Raw genomic sequence first — 21,137 nt, forward strand, 5'->3', positions numbered from 1 at the left:
TACCATTAGCGTTGCCGACGGAAGTGCTTCGTCCCGCGCGATGGTCTGAACACTACTTCCTTTTCTGACATCACTAACTGAAGGAATGCCAATATTGGGCAGCCACTGCGTGGATGCTGCGTGCGTGGCGGACACAAATAGCATATCGGTAGTTTAGAAGCGTTTTTGGTACACGGCCATGCACTTTGGTCATGCCCTTAGGATCCCCAGAAATGTTCTTGCGGAGTACATATCCGGGGAAAGTGGAAGCTCAATAGGTGCTATAGTGTCTAGTGGCTACACTTCAGCGCCGTTGACGACGCCATTCCCGCGGACCGATACACTACATTCGGGATCAAATCTTTCCGTATAGCCGTTTCTATGTCACTACCACTGTTGGAGATTCCCTGTGAAAAGGGCGTCGACGCACTGTTGTGGATGTTTGTTTTATAGCTATGTCATCATTCTGAGAATTGTCTTTGTTGAATCTAGTCAAACGGACTGTGTCATTCACATGGAGCGCTTATAAAAGTCAACGTCTTCTCCTCACTTCATGCCTTTATCATCAGCCAGAGATCCCCTAACTGGCTTTTTGGCTTGCATCTTTTCTACACTTCATTTAACACTATTTTTTACTACTGCATAGTTGCAATGAAGTGTCGACGTACATTACTAGCCTCGCTGGCCGCCTCAGCAGCTGCATTCCCGTCTATGGCAACAAAGCAAGATCTCGAGAATTTGATCAAGCGCAAAGCAGAACCTGAAGCCAATCCCGAGCCACAGATCCTTGGTGGAATTATCGGCTCACTCACCAACACAATTACTGGACTTCTCGGGGCTGTGGCACAAGGGGCATTGAACCCCGCAAACAAGCGTCCGGAACCAGGCTACGACTTCATTGCACCTGGCCCCAATGACAGCAGAGGACCCTGCCCGGGCTTGAATCTGCTTGCCAATCACGGCTACCTGCCTCGTGATGGTCACGTCAACCTGGGCCAAGTAATTGAAGCCACTGCTCGCGGGTTTAACATGGGTCCTGATTTGTCAACTATCCTCGGCGTTTTTGCTGTCCTCACGGACGGAGATATCGCAACTGAGTCTTTCTACTTGGGATCTGGCCCAGGGAATGTTGGCGGGTTGAACCGGCACTCAACAGTCGAGGTGAGACTACGAGTTGAACCAGGCCTCGTGAAATTTGTCTAACTCTCCTCTTAGGCCGACATCTCACCTAATCGAGAAGACTTCTACAACGGATGTGGCGATGCTCACCATCTCTCATCCCGCCTGTTCAAGCAGAATGTTGACATCGTAGCAAAGAGCGGAACGAAGCAGTTTGATCTGACCAACATGGGTACACAATACCAACAACTATCCATGTTCTCTCAGAAGAACAATCCTTACCTCTACTACTTCCCCTTCCCCTTGATCGTCTCTCTTGGCGCATTTGCCTTCTACCCCAACGTAAGTTGCTTCCTTCTCTTTGAATTCCATCAGCTACTAACATCTGGCGTCTAAGTTCTTCAGCAACGGCACCTACGGACTCGGAGGTGTTGCCAATTATGAGTCCATCTCATCTATCATCGGGGCCAAGTACGACTCTGTGACAGGGGAATTTCAGTACGTACCCGAAACATGGCCCGCCAACTGGTACCGTCGTGCAACGCCGTACACTGCAGTTCAGACCGTGCTGGAGGGTCTCCTCGTCTACCTCCGCAACCCTGTTACTCCGGCTGTTGCGCAGCTCGGGACAGGAAATTTGAATGCCACGACTCTACTGTGTGACGTCTACCAGGGTATCAATTCACTGGTGCCACTCTTCGTCGCCGGGACTACGGAGGAGGTGGCTGCTGCGACTACTTGGGCTATTTCCAAGCTTGACCCCTACTTTGGCAACACCGTTCTTGGCTGCCCAACCAGCGTTCTCTCTCCCAACAGCCCTAGCATTCTGTTCCCCAATGCCAACCAGCAGGGCGGTCCGCTCAATCCCCCTCCCAGTGTGGCCAAGCATATTGGCAACAACGTTTACTACAAGACGTATTTTACTTCGGCGCCGGTGACACCGGCATGCTGAAGTTCCCATGACTGAACGTACAGAATACCAGTTTTTTCATCAGTTTGAGTTCCTTTTAGTTGTTAATGCCCTATTGCATTCTGTACTACGTAGAAACAAAAGGAATGGAATAAGAATATTTCGTAATTTGTCCTTTTCTCAGATAAAACTATGCGAATAAACTTCTTTGTACTAATATGACCTCGCTCACAACAAGATTGTATATAGAGAAGCTTTTTAGCCTAGCTTATACTGTAAACACCAAGGTCGTGCGTGACTCTTCAATGCTACGTAGGAAGTATTATGACTCTCGCGACTGTAGAAATTTATCACTTCTAAGCTCTCAAGGCTACTTCCTTTGGTTTTATTTGCCAGGATCGCAAATATATGGAGTTCCAAGCGAGAAACACTTGACTCCGCCTGTCGACACTGGGGTCTAAACAGATACTAGTACTGGAGACATGAGGAAGTTATGCCCACATCCCGTTCCGAAGCGTCGCCTGACTTCATACAAGGTCATTAGGTGATGCGTATAATATCATGATGTTATAATTAGCTCAACACGGCGTGAGACTCTTTGTTGCAAAGAAAGCTTTTAACCTGACCGATGGAAAACTGGCCATGCTTTCTGACATATAAACGTGAGTCAAACCAAGGTCAAGAGCGATTGTATGGCATGTTTGCTTAAGGGTGACGTTAAGAGGTAAAGAGCTGGATACGATGCATTACAAAGGCCCTATTTTTGTTAGACACCCAGGATGAAGACGTCGAACAGCTAGAGCCCCAGAACAGGTGGGACAAGATGGTGGTCAATGCCTTCAGTTAAATCGACCTAATATGGCAGAAGAATATGGAGATGCACATCTCCGGATCAGCTTGTTGCCGGCGGGAATAAGTGGATGCATTAAGCAAATTGTGCAGCTTGTGCCTTCTTAACAGCAATAGCGGGGTGGAGGCTGCATTAGAAAAACTCTTAACGCCTTGAATGCAATAACATGAATGGTCGGGGTCCTCTGCCGTCCCGTTCGCCAATTGGTGACCTCAGTACGGACTATCGGGAGACAAAGTTTCCGTCTGCATTCCGCTCGTAACCAGCCACAATCTTAGACTAGTAGTGGTCAGATGCGAATGAGACGCCAAGCATGGCTCACGATGATTCATCCGCGCTAGCAGGGATTCTTGCGTGAAAGGATGCCTGGCGCTATCCTGAGTCGCTGATGGAGATCCCGAAATTGAGCGCTTCGCAGGTCTGCCCCTCCCCTCGAAACCCCTCCTCAACCTCTTAGGCGCGCCAACATCACGGTCTTAACTACCCATGTCAGTAACGACTGATATATTTTATTGTCGCGAATCATACAGCGAAGCTGTTTTGTTTACCTAGGGGGTGGTATATAAGTATATACAACGGAGAGCCGTACCGAGCCATACGTGACAGAACCCTTGCTTGTTGCAGACTCGAACAAAGATAATAATCGTTGTCCACCATAATATCACGACTAAGGGCCGCGAAGTAAGCCTGATTGTGACTATGCTGATGTTGGCAATTCAGTGCATGAGTATAGAATGAGCCATACTGAATCACGCGTGCACTACCGTGGCTACGATAGTACCTAAAAAACTGGGTTGCATCACATCAAGTTCCTAAGGGTTATATAGACGGTGCAACATTTCAAACAGCTTCATAGAAAACGGTGTGACTGATTGAGAGTTTCATTTATCGACTATTCCACGACAATATTCGACCTGCAAAACGCGCCCTTTCATCCACTATAAGCCCAGTCACAAAGATGAAGCGCGGTGAGGCGTTACTGCTTAGTTTCCTTGCCCATAACACTCTTGAGCGCTTCGGTCTCAGCCTCCTGACGAGCGAGACGAATTCGCAAATCGTCTCTCTCCCGAGTCATATCCTTCAGCAATAATTCAAGTTCATCGATGCGATCAACCTTCTTTTGTCTGTACTTGCGAGCAGCAATCGTATTTCGCTGACGACGAAGGATCTTGTCGGTGTAGGGAGTGGCTACCTCTCGGTCCTGAGCCTTGTCATTCGGCGAGGACCGGTGAGATGACTCAGCCCCCGAAGCAGCAGTATACACTGACATATCCAGGGGTGGAGGCTGGTTCGGGCTGTTGGGATTGGAATTGGAACTAGAGCTGGACTCAGAGACGGCATCCGGCTGAACGGGGAGGAAGGTGTCGGAGAAGGTGTCGGAGAAGGTGTCGAAAAAGGCGGGGGGTGAAGTGTCGAGGAAGGCAAGCGGGAAAGCTGATATATGTAGTCAGTACACTGGATGTTGACTCATCGGGTGCAAATATGGAAGAATATTGTTGGTCTTCTTACACTGATCAATCGGGTTGCCGAGGGGACTAGCACTGATGGGAGGCGTTGCATAGGTAGCAAACGTCCATGGCAGAGTGTCCCAAGGTGGCGGTTCAGAGTACGGAAGGCTAGGATCTATGTGGACAGAGTCTGGGCCAAAAAGCCCAAAGTCTGTACCCGGGAGGCCAGCGGCCGACAACTGAAGTGACTGTTGTTGGTGTTGATGCTGAAGATCATGTGTTAAACCGACCTCGCCGGGAAGACTTGAGTTATCCTGGGCCCATTGCGGCAGTAGGTTGGGCTGGCTGGAACCAAGTGGTCTCCCGCTGGATCGCGGCCGCCGCGGCTGATGACGATGCGGCGCACATTGCTGCAGAGTGTAAAGGCCCTGTTACCTAGGGCCAGAGGGTGACAACGTTAAATCGGGATGGGGAGATTCTCGTCTTGCGAGAATAAAAATATCGTGGGGGGAAGCAACGAGGTTGATTAACGAGGTTGATTAACGGCGGGAGACTGGGATTTATAAATCTAACAAAAATCCAGACCAACCTCTGCAGACCCAATAGGAATGGGTAAGACGTCCGTTTTCTGGCGGGTTTACGACGGCTGCAGACGTGGGTTGCCCGCACTCACAACGCTAACCTTAACATCGGCAATGGACGTACGGGTGACCTGGCGTAAGCCCGATCAAGATGTGGCTCAGCACGCCTGCAGCAGACAGGACTGTTACGGGCTGACCGATGTGCCGATCAACAGGCTAGGGGTATTGCGCGTGGTCTTGCAACTATCCGGTTTACATAATAAAAGTGGCTCTGCACAACTCAGCATATGCACGAAGACGGTCTAATCGCACATTCCAGGATCAACTTTCCGCCCCGTGATCATTGTTCAAATGGGCCTTAGTGTGGCCTCTGATCAAGGAGGGCTGACGAGTTCATCTTGTATGACAAACGTTGCTGCAACCCAGCCTCAGTAGACTGAAGACGTCACGTCACACCTTATCCTGTCGAAAACACCCCAACATCTCGTTCATAACAGAATCCAGCGAGACGGATAGCCTACTATTCTGCAGGTAGATCGCGACTGGACCCCCCAGTGCTCTGTTTCCCGACTACAGACGAAAGCTGGTTAAGCTGCAGGACTGCCAAAAAAGGACCCTCCTGACTGCTCTTTTCCGGACCCCTTGCCAAGTCCCCTTTCACCGGCATCGTGCAGCTGCATGGGTCGAGCCCGACCCCGAACCTACGGTCAACGGAGCCCATCCGCCGGCCGAAAGCCTCTGGCTCTCCCGTCTCTCATTTGAGTTGCCCTTAGACAGCCACATACCAAAATCGAGAATGGATCCCACTCTCCTTGCAGATACGGCGTCGGCGTCGAATTCCTTGTCTCCGACAGGGGCTCCTCCCAGCCAAGCGGGATCTCTAGAAAGCGAAAATGGTAGATCCTCCATGGTCCACCGTCCTCGCCACACGCGCACCAGCACACCTAAAGTGAGGACAGGTTGTGTCACCTGTGAGTCTTCACCCAGCTACGAGGAAACTGAATAGGTAACTGGACACCGCTTACTCCGTATAGGCAAGTAAGTCAAATTATACTTAAAAATCCAACCGCCAGTATTTGTGTACTGATTACTCCTCTAGAAAACGGCACATTAAGTGTGACGAGGGCAAGCCTCATTGCATGAATTGCCTCAAGACCCGCGGTGTCTGTGATGGTTATGCCATCAAACCAAGAAAGACAAGAAGCAAGGCTCCGAGGGACCTGGAACCATTGAACCCCGAACCATCATGTCGCCGGACGAGTCCCCGTTTGCGCATCCGGGAACCCAATGTGAACACCGTCGATTTTGCCGATGATATGCAAAGCGTTTACTTCAACGACTGGAATGAATTAGTTCGCGTCTCACTCGGCGGCGCTCACTTCTCTAGGACCAACCTCTGGACAACCACCATGCCTCAGCTCACCCGCCGAAACTCGGCTCTGCGACAAGCTGCTATGAGCATCGGGGCCATCAGCAGGGCACTGTCTTCGCAAGGCTCCTCTTATGTCGTGGCAAGGAATTTTGGTAACATCGCCAACCTACTGCAGAGCCCGCATTATCAGAACGCTATTGTCTACTACTGCCAGGCACTTCGTCTACAAGGACAGGCCGACTTCCAGACTGCCAGCATTCAAGAGGCGGTACTTTTGTCTATACTCTTTGTCGCATTTGAAGCATTGCGGGGGAACCGACACTCTGCTCTTCAGCATGTCAAGTTTGGTTTCGTGTTGTTGCAAGAGTTGCTCACCAGCGAGGACTCGGATCATCGCATCTGGAACCTCGCGCCCGACCCTAGGCAACTCATTACCGAAATTCTGGATCTGTATAACCATCTCGACGTACAAAGTCGCACAGTTCTCAGTGGCCATGTAAACTCAAGCCGGTCACCGGCCTACGAACTCATCAAAGGCCTCAAGGCCAGAGGACATACCATTGAGACGTACAACATGCAGATACAACGCTATACTGACCCAGGGGAAGGAAGAAAAGCAATGCCGGAGGTGTTCAGCAATGCTGAAGACGCATACTGTTGGTGGCAGATCTGCCAGCGACGAATCGCTAAGCTTGGTCCTCTCCTACTGACTGTCATCGACGATCTCAAAGTCGAAGAGATCAATGATGAGGCCGGCATCGACCAACTACTCGAGATGATGCAGAACCAGCCAGAACTGCTAGCGTACTGCGAAAAGTCGGTCGCAAACCTCCAGCAGTGGCGACACGCTTTCGAGCCGCTCTACAACAAGACTTTGTCCGACACGAATGTCCCACGCAAAGAGTATCTCAAGATCCTGCATCTTCGTATGCACTACCTCGTCATGTTTCTATACAGCTTCTTTCCCAAGTACGCCGACGAAGCCACCATCGCTTCTATGACACCGTACTGTCGAGAGATCAACGACGTCATTGAGATCCTGCTTCGTGAGCAGCAGAAAGACTTCAAGACTCCCGCACACGTCTTCTCAATGGAGTTCGGCCTGGCGTGGCAGCTCACTGTCGTTGCTATGACATGTCGGGATCCCTTGGTTAGGGATAACTCGACGCGCATCCTCGAAATGTACCCGCGGAAAGAAGGGCTCTGGGACAGCAAGGCTTTCTTGGCCGTGCTGCAAAAAAACCGCGAGTTAGAGGCAGAGAATGCTAGGGAGGGAACACTGGCAGAGCAGTGGAGGCGGCTGTGTAGAAGGGAATTCATCTTTGAAGATGCTGGAGAGACCATCATTTTTCGCTCCTTAAAGAAAAACGAAGAAACTGGCGAGTGGGACCTAGTCGAAGAGACCGCCAGGTTTAAAGGAGAAGTTAATAGTTTAGAATGGAAAGTAAGGCCGGTAAGCAGCCAGGGTTTTATTATGACTAGTATAAGTTAGTTTCAAATCTTTAACATATACTAACATTAATACCTTACTTACTATATTATAATTACTATATTTTAATATTGAAATTTAAATATGAAATATTTTTCCAAGATTTTAAATTATTTTTATCTATTTTTAAGATGATTTGTGTAATAGGGTTAACTAGGCTTATCCATATTAAAATAAGATTTCTAAAAAAACAAAGATTTTAATAAAATCTATATTATATTATTCTTTTTAATTAACTATATAAAATATAATATAACTTATATTTATAACGCATCACGTAGTATAATAACCTACGTACTTTTATTTCTTTATACTCTTTACTTTAATAATAACTTTTTTTTATATATATAATAAAACGTTTCTATTTTAAATAGAAGTTATATTGTGTTTATATTTAAACATTATAGCTAGCTAGTCGTAATAAGTATATTAATAAAAGTCAAGGCTATAATATAAAATAAATAGTATTATAAGCTTAAATACCTTCTTTAAAGCTATATTTTTAAGTTATAAAGTGAGATTTTAAGCTGAAATTGAAAGGGTCACTTAATATATAACGTAAATAAGGTACGTAATAATAAGAATAGTTTAGACGTCTTGATTAAAAGCTATAGGCCTAATATAAAAAAAACTAATAGTAATATAAAGTAGTTATTCAGTTTATTATATATAAGAGTATTATTCTCTATTATTAGCTATATAATATTAGCGACAGCGGTAGTATTTATATAATAACGGTATTAATTATATATATTCCGGATTCGAATCCCTAAGTTCTTTGACTTTCACTTAGACTTTATCTAGACGAGAGTACGATTAGTATATCCTAGCTCTCGAGGAATCATAGGGCTACAAAGCACGTCGAAAGAGTAACGCAACATATCATCTTACTGGATTCAAAGAAAACCATTGGTCTAGAGTTATATTAAAAATAGAAATAGGTAGTCTTCAAGTCTAATTTACACACATTAATTTCCCCCCTTTCATGCGCGATACTAGTAATGAACTAATGGGCTCTTCAAGCAGGGATAAAAACGGTTCTCGCCATACTGGGCACACCCTCCTTGGACAACGCGAAAAGATACCAAGGACCGGGGATAAGAACGCCTGAGTCGTTCGGCAGTCTCAGCGTGTACTTGCTCTCGCCGGACTTGGTCACGTCAGTCAGCGGCACGCGGCGCTGATCCGAGTTGATGCTGTGCGTCGCGCTACCCATCCTAACAAGTGCGAAGGAAGCACCATTCAGCCCGCTCTCGAGCGCGACCGTGATGGAGGACCCGACCTTGACCGTGGTCTGCGAAAGGCTGGAAATAACGGGCCGCACAGCCAGCTCGCCCGTGGCCGTGAACAGGTACGGCGGCGTGAAGACCTCGCCGTCGAAGTGATCCTTGGCGCGATCGCACCAGGAGAGGTCGCTCCCCTGCGCAGCGGGGCACATGCCGCCGCCGCCGACGAAGACGGTGCCATCCGGAAGGAGGATGCTGACGGAGTGGTAATTGCGGGGCACCGCGGCGGGAGCCATCGGCGTCCAGGCGCGTGTCTTTGGGTCCCAGAGCTCCGGGACGAGGACGCCGTCGGTGTCGGTGAAGACGAGGGATCTCGGCTGGCCGCCCGTCACAACGACCTTGCCGTCCGGCAGCACGACGGCGTTGGCGAAGCCACGGGCGAAATTCATGTCGGGAAGCTTCTCGACGGTCGCGGGGACGCCAGGGTCGGTAATCGAGATAAGGTGGGCGGCTTTCGTAGCGTCGCTGTCCGTGTAGTCCTGGCTCCCGCCGGCGGTGAGGATCTTCCCGATGTCGTACATGACATTGACGCCGCACATCTGGTCCATCGCGGTGGTGCGGACGCCCGCCGCAGAGACGGAGCCGGCGCCGTTGGTGCGGTACCAGTTCATCGCCTTGCTCGGGCCGGCTTGGAAGACGGAGCCGTTGCGCCAGCCGTAGAGCCAGGCGTGGTTATCGGTGCGCCAGATACCTTCGTGGTCCGTCGTCAACAGCGGAGTCGGGTCAGTCCCCTGAAGAAGCGTCCATTTGTTCTTGGCCGGATCGTAGACTTCACCCGTCTTGTCTCCTTGAGGCCCCGTGAAAGAGCCGCCGATGGTGAAGATTCGGCCATCCGACAACGTGGCCGACGTCTGGTACCCGCGCGCAATCACCATGTCGGCGGCGCGGGTGAACTGGTTGGTGGCGGGGTCGTAGACGCTCACGGCCTCGGCGTTCTCGCCGCCGGTGATTACAATCTTCCCGCTAGCGAGGGAGCTGATCCCGGGACAAAACATGTCGTGCTTGGTGTTCGTGACGGTTCGTTGCGAAACGGCGCCCGTGAGGAAGTTGTAGTCTGCAAACTGTGTGATGCCCGTGGGCCCGCTGAAGGCGCGAACGCCCCAGGACGAGAAGACGAGGAGGCGAGCCGAGGAGGGCTGAGCTGGTACGACGTAGACCGCGACGGGAATGATGGGAAACTGGATGACGTCGGACCAGCGGCCAATCTTGGACGTCGCCTTGGAGGTGCTAGCCTTGATCATCTGTAGCGAGGTGAATTGCCTGTTGAACTTCCAGTCAGATGCGGCGGTGACGGTCCCCTTAATGTGGCAGACTTGGTTCTGCGCGTCGTAAACGGCATACGCGCAGTTTTGGTTCATGGTGCAGCTTTCTGCGCAGGCTGCGACAGACGCGACGCCGCCGACGACGTTGACGCTTGGGACTGTGAAGTCAGCATTCTTGCAGGTCGCGAAGCTGGCGCCGTTCTGGGTGGTGATGTTGGCATAGCCGCTCGGGCAGCTGTTAATGCCAACACCGTCAGCGAGAACGGATATCTTGCTCACGGAGTCGAAGCCGGGCTGGTACGTCCATTGCAGGGCCTTGGGGTCCGCCTTGATGTAGCACTGAGAAGTCAACTTTTGGAAAACGGCTCGGGAACAGTCGGACGCTTGGCCACACTCAAGAGCGCATGCCTGGAGCGAGGCGATGCCGCCGACGGCCCGGATGGTGTCGCCCTGATAATCCGTGTTCGGGCAAGTGGCTAGGGTGGACCCAGTGGCAGTCACATTCGTCGCGATAGTCGGGCAAGACTGGATGGCGACACCCTTTGTGAGCTTGGAGACCAGCTTGATAGTCGTAAATTTAGTGTCGGCCGCCCAGTTGAGGCCATCCTTGGCCTTGAGGTGACAACCGAAATTAGCCTTGTCGTAGACCGCCTGCGTGCATTGAGCATCTTGACTACAAGCCTGGGCGCAGTCGAATAAGGTCGCTACGGTGTCGACAAACTTAGTTGTAGTTCCCCTGTAGTCGGTCTGCTGGCAGACCGAGTAGGTAGCTGAGCCATCGGGAGTGACGATGTTCTCTGCTGTAGAAGGGCAACTCGAGAGTTGGGCTCGCGAAGCCTGTGTCAAAGAGAGCGAAATCAAAAGTAGATGAGAGAGTGTGGTACGACCCATAGTGTCGGTATTAGCTAAACGAGTGAGTTGACACGCGGTGACCCGAAAGAAAGGTCTCATCATGTCGGAGCGAGACATCCAAGTTCTTATCCAGAAGCCTCTCAATATACTAGTTCAACGTCCCGGATCGACGGCAACTCATGGTGGGATGTCACGCCGGACCGTTAATCACGAACTCCTAAGCTAAGAATCTATACGAGCGTCTGTGTCACGAACGTGGAGAAAGGGAAAGCCCAAGCTTGGCTTGGCTCAGAGTTATCATATACAGACTCACAAATCAGGCGATGTCTCGGCGGAGCGCCTCGGAAGACGATATACTATTCAAGGAATTTCTCGTAGAGCGGGAGGATTCTCGTCGAAAAATAGACAGTCGATCTACGGATCTTTAGAAGCGTGGCTAAAACGTAGGCGCAGGGACCGTTGACGGTGAATGTTGTGGATTTGAAATTCAGGCCAATGACAAGGCACTAGTCCCGAATCTCGTTTCGAGCATGTCTCCTGGAGTAAAGCTAGAGCAACCTTGTCTTCGTATAGAGAATCATAAAAGGGGTAGCGAGGTTGGCGGCCTCGGTATTGACGAAAGTGTAGGCTTAGCTTTAAGTTAGCGTTAATGTTAAGTTGACACTATCGATTGCTTGGGCGATACTCCTAGCATACAGGGCGTTGCCTAGGAAAGGAGACAAAGAACACTGCGTACTAATTATAATAATCTAAATTTTTAAGCCCGCTTTCGTGTTCTAAGCATCGGTATTATTATAAGTTAATTCGCTATTATTTTAAGAAATACTATTATTAATAAAAACCTTTTATAAAGGCGAACTATATAGAGGATTAATATATAATAATAATATTAAATAGGCAAAATCCGTTTAAGTTTAAGAATTTTTTAAAAAAACCTATTATTTTTTTAAAAGAAATTTGCTTTTTTGATTTTATATTTTATATTATTTATTAATTAAGTATTAAAGGGTTAGGCTTAAAAAAAACTAAGATTTATAAATTTTAAATACCTTTTATTTAAGCTAGCTTAGTAGTAATTATTTACGTCGATAGCCTACCGACGATTAATTTTATATAGGAAAAAATTCGGTACTAATAGGATATAGGGGTTATAACGATTAAAATTAACGTTTATTAACGATTAGCGTTCTAAGTACTATATTTATTATAAAGAGTTAAAAATAAATAAATTTATTAAAAGATCGATTATAAGTCGATTAATATTAATAAAGGAATATTTTTTTATAAATATAGTTACTTTAGAACTAATTTACTTTTTAATTAATTTTTTAATAGTTATTAAACAATAAGGTATATAAGTACGGACTAGCTCGCTATAGCTAATTAAGTTATATTCTCGACTTATAGAGTTTAATAATAACTATAATAATATATTTTATTATAATTAACGATATTTAATAATATTTAACTCGATTTAATATTATAAAACGGAGAGGATAAGAGAATATATTACGATTCTATAATTAATAATTAGTATATAGGGTTTATATACGACGTTTCTATTTTTATATATTTATAATAGACTATTTTATTTATAAATTAAAACTCCGGCTTCTATATTACTATATATATTAAACCGTAGTTATATAAAAATAAATTAAAGTATATCTTTATAATAGTCCGTATACTCTTTATAATTAAAAAATTAAAAAAATAAAAGCATAGGCGTTAAATTATAATATCTTTTAAAATTAATAAAAGGCCTAGTAGTAATTATTTATATCGATAGCCTACCGACGATTAATTTTATATAGAAAGAAATTCGGTATTAGTAAGATATAGGGGTTATAACGATTAAAATTAACGTCTATTAATAATTAACGTTCTAAACGCTATATTTATTATAAAAAGTTAAAAATAAATAAACTTATTAAAAGATTAATTACGAGTCGATTAATATTAATAAAAATATATCTTTTTATAAATATAGTTGCTTTAAAATTAATCTACTTTTTAATTAATTTTTTAATAGTTATTAAATAATAGGGTATATAAATATAGACTAGCTCGCTATAGCTAACTAAGTCGTATTCTCGATTTATAAAGTTTAATAATAGCTATAGTAATATATTTTATTATAATTAACGATATTTAATAATATTTAACTCGATCTAATATTATAAAACAGAGAGGATAAAAGAATATACTATAATTCTATAATTAATAACTAGTATATAGGGTTTATATATAACGTTTCTATTTTTACGTATTTATAATAGACTATTTTATTTATAAATTAGAACTCCGGCTTTTATATTACTATATATATTAAACCGTAGTTATATAAAAATAAATTAAAATATATCTTTATAATAATCCGTATACTCTTTATAATTAAAAGATTAGAAAAGTAAAAGCGTAAGCGTTAGGTTATAATATCTTTTAAAATTAATAAAAGGCCTATATTAATTTACTATTTAGGCCGGATATTATACTGGCTATTATAGCGTTAGGTTTACTAAATCTAAATAGTTTTTAATATAAGTTCGTAATTAAAAATAATACGTTATTAACCGATTATTAATATATAAATAAAAACTAGCGGTAGATCTAAAAATATTTTAAAGTTAAGTATAGCTAGGACTTAGGATTTAAAAGCGGACGTCGCTTTATTATTATAATAAAAAAGGAGTAAAGTAATAGGAATTAATATAGAGGCATATAGAATTAATATAGAGACATGCACCTTATAGCGGTATACGCATTCGCCCCTATAATTAGCTTAAAATTTTAGTATATCCCCGCAAAGGCGGTTAAAATAGTTATATTAATATTTTATATACTTAATAACTCTAGAGCTTTTACTAAATAAAATATCCCTTAGACCATTCTTTATAAAGTATCTAACGTTTAAAAATAAATATTTAATATACTTAATAACTTAACTAAATATTTATAAATCCTTTAAAAATATTTAAAATAACGTAGCTATAAAATCCTTTACTTAACGTTATTTAATACTATCTTTTACTCGCTTTACTACCTCTAAATACTAAGTTATAATAACTATTTATTTATATAATACCCTATTATCTTTCTTTTATTAAAAATACTAGACTAGTTTTTTATTTACTATTAAAATAGGTCGGGGGCCTAACTAGAACTTAGTTAATAAACCCCCTATAAGCCTTTTATTAAAGTTAACTTATTATAGCTTTTTAGTAAGTAGCCTTGCTTATAGCCGGTCGAGCCTTAGTTATTAAATATTATAATAGTTTAATATCGAAGTTATTAACTTTATTAAAGTAGCGCAAGCTCTATAAGAACTAATTATACTATGTTTTTTAATTTATTACGAAGAGATATTATAATTTTTAAATTTAAAATCCGACGGTAAAAATTAAAAAAAGACGTTCCCCGAAGCCGCTACTATAAATAAACCTCTTATTTATTAAAAATTAACGATTCTTTAATTTTTAAAAAGATTTTATAAAAGTACGGGATACTAAGCTTAACCGATATAGAATAGTTATTATTATACGCTCCGATAAGGAATAAGAATAGCTTTTTTTTAAAAAGTATTACTTTATATATAAGCCGGTATTATTTAATAATTAACTTAAAATATTTTAACGAAACTATAAAACAAAAGTTATTAAAGTACTCCGAGCGGGGGCTAAGGTAGTCTCGGTTTATAAATACCTCGTCCTCTATATATACCTATTAAAAGCATAGCTCTTAGTTATTAATTATATCCTATATAACGTCGACGAGTCGATATAAATAGCTAAGACCGTTAAAAAAGTAGCCTTTAATATTATTATTATTTAATTCTATATTAAAAGTTATGCGAATACCGAAGTTCTAATATTTATAAATAAATAACGGGCCTATTACGCTTTTACGGATAAATATATAAAATAGAGATATTATAAAATTAGGCGTTAGTTATTAAACTCTTTATATAGCTTCTTCTAAGCTTTTTTAAAAGCTTATTTAGTTTTAATAAAAATAATAAACTTTTATATAATAAATACCCCGCGGTAAGTATATAGGATAGTTTAATTTACTGTTATATTAATATAGGCGCGGTCTTTATTACTAAGCTCGACCGTTATTAATAATTATAGTTAATAATCTTTATTATTAAACTTATTACTATTACTTATATTACCGGATTTCTTTATCTATTTCTATTTAGCTTTAAATATAATATTAGAATTAATATAGTAGATATAGAGCTATTACTAAATATTTATTACGACCCAACACGCATAACAAGGCCAGGGCCTACCCTACAGGACCTACGGCGGCTATTATACTATATATATAGAAGTAACGGACTTAAAATAACTCCTCTCGGGATAGAAGAACTATAAATAAATTATATAACTATAATTATATAATAAAATAAAGAACGGACGCCTGTAAATAAATAGGACGTATAATTATAAATAAATAGGACGGACGACCGTTCGGTAAATAATTAAATAATAGTAAATAAAAATATTATAAAGGATATATTTAGGAACGAGACTTATATATAATATAGACTTAAACTAGGCTTAAAGATAGACTTTTTATAACTTTTTTAATAATTAACTTAATATTAGATCTTATGATTACTTTTAGTTATCTTTATTAAAAACCCCTTTTAATAAAACTACGATTAATTACCGAAGCCTTATTTACTTTACGATTTATAGATATAGTTTTAAAAAAGCTATTTATAATTATAATACTATTTATTTAGCCTTTATAGCCTTAACTTTTATTAATATATTTACTACGACTAGTTAGCTATAATAATATTCGGAAACTTTTTATTTAGTATAGCTTTTATTTATTTATTATAATTTATAATAATAATTATAGGGTAGCGAATTAAGTATTAATTAACTAGTTCTTTTATACTTTTTAAAAGAAATCGGAAGCCTTCTAACCGTTCGTTATTAATAAAACTAAATACTACGTTATAAATAGACTTAAAGTAGGTTTACCCGGTTATTTAGAATAGTAAAAGCTTAAAGCGATTAGTATTATAAATATTATCGAAACTAATTATTTTAGGAAACCGCTTCTATATTTAGAGGTAATAAAAAAAGGTCTAAACTAGCTTAATAAAGTAGTTTAGCTTATTATTAGCCTACTTAATAATATAAAGGATCTCCCGTTTATTAAATAACTTAATTAACGTAGCTGTTAGTAAATAACTATTTAACTTTTCCTAGTTAAAGCGTATTTAAGTATTATAAATATCCCGCTAAGTAAGTACGGAATTTAAAAACTACTTTTATATAATAATACGGACGTTACGTACCCGAATACTAATATAACGGCTTATATTTTTAATAAAATCCTTAATAGGCTAAGTAAGCTTTTAATATAAAGGGTAAGTAGATACTTTAAGGCTTAGTTAATAATTATATTAACTATAACGAGGGTCTAGTAAGTAGTATAAAAGCTATTTACCTTCTTTTTATACTTCTATAATTATTTATTATTAATAGCTATACTTCTAGGACCTCCGTTATTAAATACTTATACTTTTTAAAAGACCGGGCTTATTAAATCGATTATATTAAAACGAGTATTATATAAGCCGACTTATCCGAGAGGTATACTTATACCGTTTTATAATACTAAACCCGTTAGCCCTTATAAATATATTAAGTTAATTAAAGAGGGCTTTAGTAGTAAGCTCTAAGCTACCTAGGATCGATAGGTTTAGAATTATATTTAAAGGGGGGGAAGAGGATTTTTTAAATTAGCTATAATAAAAAGCTATAGTTTAAAAAGATAATAGGCTCGAAAAAAGGTCTTATTATAGAAATAAATATAAAAATAATAGGTTTTTTTAAAAACCCTACGTCTTTTATTAATAGTAGCTTAGCTCGTATTATTAAAAGAGGGTAGTCGTTAACCTTTTATTAATACTAATAACCTACTAAATAAGCTTAAAAGTATTATTAAAATACTCTATAATAGGCTACTAAAAGTCTTAATATCTATTTTAAAAGGATAATAAACTCCGCTCTAGCGAGATATAAAAAAAAGTAGTACGTTAAGTACTTTAAGTTCTTTTTAAAAAACAGTATATAAAGTAAAGTATAGATTTAAAGTACTTATTATTTTAATAGGGGCCGCTATAAATAAATAAAAGTTGGGGTAAAATAATAAATTAAAAAGAATCGGTTTTATTAAAGAAACGGCGTTTAAAATAGAGTCTCGGTTCGATCCTAGGGTAATAGGGCTAATAATAAAATAATAATCGTATTTATTATAATAGCTCGGGTAATAAGTTATTAATTAAGTCGCTATATATTTAAAGGTCGCTAACTTTATAGAATTAGCTAATATTAAGACGGCTACTAACTAAAAAAGGGAATAATAATATATCGATACGTTAGCGTTTTAAAGGGGGTATTACGTCGCTAGAGCTACGAACTATAGTTTAGTAATATAAATTATACTACGGTTTAGATATTAATATATCGATACTAAATATAATAAATAAAATAGTAAAAGAAATTCTAAATAAAGAGAGTATTTAAGAGCGGAGCAATAGAATTTAGATATATTAATAATAAAATTTTAAGCTAATTATAGAGGCAAATGTATATACCGCTATAAGGTATATACCTCTATATTAATTCTATATACCTCTATATTAATTCCTAAAATAATAGTCCGTAAAGAACGGGCGTCTATTATTAATAGTTATTTAAAAATAAACTTAGGAACGAGTTATTTAAAATAATAAAAGAGCTAGATCTTAAGTAAATACGACCCTACGAGGACGAGCTATATATCTAATTTTAATAGGCTATCGAGGCGTTTTAAAATAAAAGCGACGATATTTAATATAAAAAAGTAGAGCGTATTAATAAAAAAGATAATATAACCGTACTTAACCTATAGCTTCGTTAGCTCGGCTCGGCTCTCTATTTAAAAGCGTTTAATAAAAAAAAAGGATTATTATAAAACTTAATCGCTATAAAATATAATAATAGCCCCGACGACCCGGGTACTTTAAATAAATTAAACGACGCTTAATTACGGTTCGTATATATAGTATTTAATTAATTAATTAACTATACTAAAGCCGTTATTATGCCTAAAATAGTTATATAAAACGCTCTTTTTAAAATAAACTATACTAAACTATTTAAAAAAAAGTTAAGGCCGTTTTATTTTTAATTTAAACCCGAAATATAAAAAAAGTATATCAAGTAGGCAAAATCCGTTTAGGTTTAAGAAAATTTTAAAAAAAACTAACTTTTATTTTCAAAAGAAAAAGTTTTTTATTTTTAAATCGATCTAATTTCAAAAAAAAATATATATAAAAGAAACAACTTTTTATTTTATTTTAATAACCTTTTTTTAAGAATTTATAGTTTTCTAATTAATATTATAATTTTTATATAAAGTTGTTTTTTTAAAAAAAATTTAGTTTCTAAAACTTAATAGCTTACCTCGCCACGGTAGCTATACAATACTCTTTATAAAAACTCATTTTTTAATTTATTATTATTTTAATTACTTAATAAAGATAAGGTAACTAAAATAATCGTAGTAAATCTATTAATTCTTTTAGCCGCTAGGTAATAAACAAAAGAATCGTAATAATTTATATAATTCTTTCGGTTATTACTTAGCGGCCAAAAGAATTATAATAAATCCGTTAATACTATTAACCTAAAGAATTATAGCAATTTATATAATTCTTTCGGCCGCTAAGTATTAACTTAAAGAATCGTAATAAATTTATTAATTCTTTTAGCCGCTAACTATTAACTTAAAGAATTATAGTAATTTATATAATTCTTTTAGTTATTACCTAGCGGCTAAAAGAATTATAGTAAATCCGTTAATACTATTAACCTAAAGAATTATAATAATTTATATAATTCTTTTAGCTGCTAAGTATTAACCTAAAGAATTATAATAAATTTATTAATTCTTTTAGCCGCTAGGTATTAACCTAAAGAATCGTAGCAATTTATATAATTCTTTTAGCTATTACCTAGCGGCCGAAAGATTTATTAAAATTAAATAGTTAATAACCTCGAGGGATACCCTAAGTATTATTCAGAGGCGATTTAAATAGAATTGGCTATATAAACTATAAAATATAATCCGAGCTTTAAAGTAATATCGGTTAGAGTTAGGTCGGCGCTATAATTAATCGGTGCTTTTTATTAACTAGAGACTTAGGGTTAGGGTTATATAGGTAGTTATTAGGGTTAAGCTACGAAAAAGGGGTATTAATAAAGTAATTAAAGAATAATAAATAGGAAGATTACTTTATATAGCTTATTTATTATTAAAGAGTAAGAAACGGTATTAAATCGCTATAGATAGCTTTATTAAGATTAACGAGAAGTATTATATATTTATCTATCGGAAATATAAAATAATTATCTAACCCGGTAGCGGTATTAAGTCGTACTTTTACTATAAGTATCGGCTAAAAGGAAAGGTTTTTAAAGATATTAAAGACTATTATAGCTACTTAGATCTAGTTAATCTAAAGGTTAATGCTCTACCTAGCGATAATAGCTCGGCTATTAAATAGTTTAACGTTCTATAGGGGTATAGTTATTCTATATACCGCTATTTTATTATAGTAAGTAATAATATTATACGCTATTAGCAGGAGGCTAAGTATACGGCGACTAAGCCGAAGTTAATAAAGGTCCGGTTATAAACGTAAATGCGCGGGAAGTATATATAATATTAAATTATTGGTAATAACGAGACCGAGGTAGGACCCGGTTTAGGTAATAGCGGTAGAAAGGATATTATAGAGCTAATAATAGCCTAGTATACGGCCGAACTTAATGCCGAGGATACTGAGCGGCTAAGAATAGGGGATTTAAAAGAAAATATAGACCAGGACTCGTCGTAAGTAAAGAGGCTATAATAAATTAAGTATTTTAGGTCTTGCGATCTTCTTAGGATCTATAATATTATTAAGTAAATACGGGCTAAGAGTATAGTATTAGGATAAGGCTAAGAACGGGATAAAGAGGCCGCGTAGGAGCGATTAGTTTTATTTTATTTTAAAAAGAGCTTTAATTATAAAATAGAACGGTATAGTTAGTAATTAAATAGCGTATTAACCGAGACGTTTTAATAGCTCGCTAGTATTGTAAGTACTAGCCCTAGCGGGATGCTATTTAAGCTTAAAGGTAAAGAGGCGTTTATAACTAAATACTAGTTAATAGGGTATCGGTATTTAGGTTTTTATTAATAGGCGTACTAGATTAGAAGAGACGAGGCGCTAGAGCGTTAGGCTATTTACTTTATAAACGAGTAATAGGGCTTATTATATAACGTAATAGCCGAGCTAAATAAGAGTAGTATAATTAATAACTACGATAGCGGGTTTTATAATAGTTAAAATAGCGACGATAATAGAAAAAGGATCGAGGGTATCCGTTTTTAAGGTAACGATAAAATACTTAACCGGGCTATATTTTCGTTTTTCGTTATTTTAGTTAAGACCTAGGTCGGCGGGTAAGTATACTTTAACTCGTTACTATACTTTTATATAGCGTTAAGGATCCGAACCCGCCCGGTTAAGTATATAAAGCCGTATTTATATATAGGTATATTAGCGGCTATTTTATAATAATCCCGGCTCTTTTTTTTAGAGGCCGCGTTCGAGGGCTAGCCCCGGGACTAAAATAAAGTCGGGATCTAAATAGTGCTCGCGTTCTAAGACTAATACGCCGCTTAGATATATATAGGTACGTATACGGTTATTAATACGATAATTAAGTAAATAGCGCTAAGTAGAGGCTAGCGACTATAAATAAGCGGATAGTTATCGGTACGTTAAACAGATAACGGCGAGTTACTATTCTATAATAATAAATATATCGTCGTTTAGGACTTTATACGGGCGCTCCGGAACTAGGTCGTTAACGTATAAAAGCTAGTCGGTTTGCTATATAGAGGGAATTAAAAAACGATTAAAATAC

At 39.2% G+C, this 21,137-nt stretch overlaps 5 protein-coding genes across 5 annotated transcripts; 3 read left to right on the forward strand and 2 right to left on the reverse strand.

Annotated features, from left to right (window-relative positions):
- Positions 1-690: 690 nt before the first annotated feature.
- Positions 691-2,050, forward strand: BDZ83DRAFT_758831 (uncharacterized protein; the record flags this gene model as incomplete). The annotated part of the gene is made up of 3 exons (XM_060515097.1): positions 691-1,140; positions 1,195-1,440; positions 1,496-2,050. 3 exons carry the CDS (start codon positions 691-693, stop codon positions 2,048-2,050), a joined length of 1,251 nt encoding a protein of 416 aa, XP_060357355.1.
- A 1,784-nt stretch (positions 2,051-3,834) lies between these two features.
- On the reverse strand, positions 3,835-4,641 carry BDZ83DRAFT_595125 (uncharacterized protein; the record flags this gene model as incomplete). The annotated part of the gene is made up of 2 exons (XM_060506768.1): positions 3,835-4,292; positions 4,368-4,641. Coding segments are annotated over 2 exons (732 nt in total), but the record flags the coding sequence as incomplete, so codon positions are not given.
- A 571-nt stretch (positions 4,642-5,212) lies between these two features.
- On the forward strand, positions 5,213-7,898 carry BDZ83DRAFT_644744 (C6 zinc finger domain-containing protein). Its single transcript, XM_060509778.1, has 3 exons — positions 5,213-5,862; positions 5,987-7,669; positions 7,691-7,898. Exons 1-3 carry the CDS (start codon positions 5,684-5,686, stop codon positions 7,749-7,751), a joined length of 1,923 nt encoding a protein of 640 aa, XP_060357357.1. The 5' UTR covers positions 5,213-5,683; the 3' UTR covers positions 7,752-7,898.
- Positions 7,899-8,655: 757 nt separating this feature from the next.
- BDZ83DRAFT_644745 (uncharacterized protein) lies at positions 8,656-11,250 on the reverse strand (the record flags this gene model as incomplete). Its single annotated transcript, XM_060509779.1, has 1 exon — positions 8,656-11,250. One exon carries the CDS (start codon positions 11,248-11,250, stop codon positions 8,767-8,769), a length of 2,484 nt encoding a protein of 827 aa, XP_060357358.1. The 3' UTR covers positions 8,656-8,766.
- An 8,326-nt stretch (positions 11,251-19,576) lies between these two features.
- Positions 19,577-19,726, forward strand: BDZ83DRAFT_595115 (uncharacterized protein; the record flags this gene model as incomplete). The annotated part of the gene is made up of 1 exon (XM_060506767.1): positions 19,577-19,726. A coding segment is annotated over one exon (150 nt), but the record flags the coding sequence as incomplete, so codon positions are not given.
- Positions 19,727-21,137: the final 1,411 nt, after the last annotated feature.

The sequence above is a fragment of the Colletotrichum acutatum genome (assembly GCF_030867785.1).
Source record: "Colletotrichum acutatum strain CBS 112980 chromosome Unknown BDZ83scaffold_273, whole genome shotgun sequence".
Lineage (NCBI taxonomy): Eukaryota > Fungi > Ascomycota > Sordariomycetes > Glomerellales > Glomerellaceae > Colletotrichum > Colletotrichum acutatum.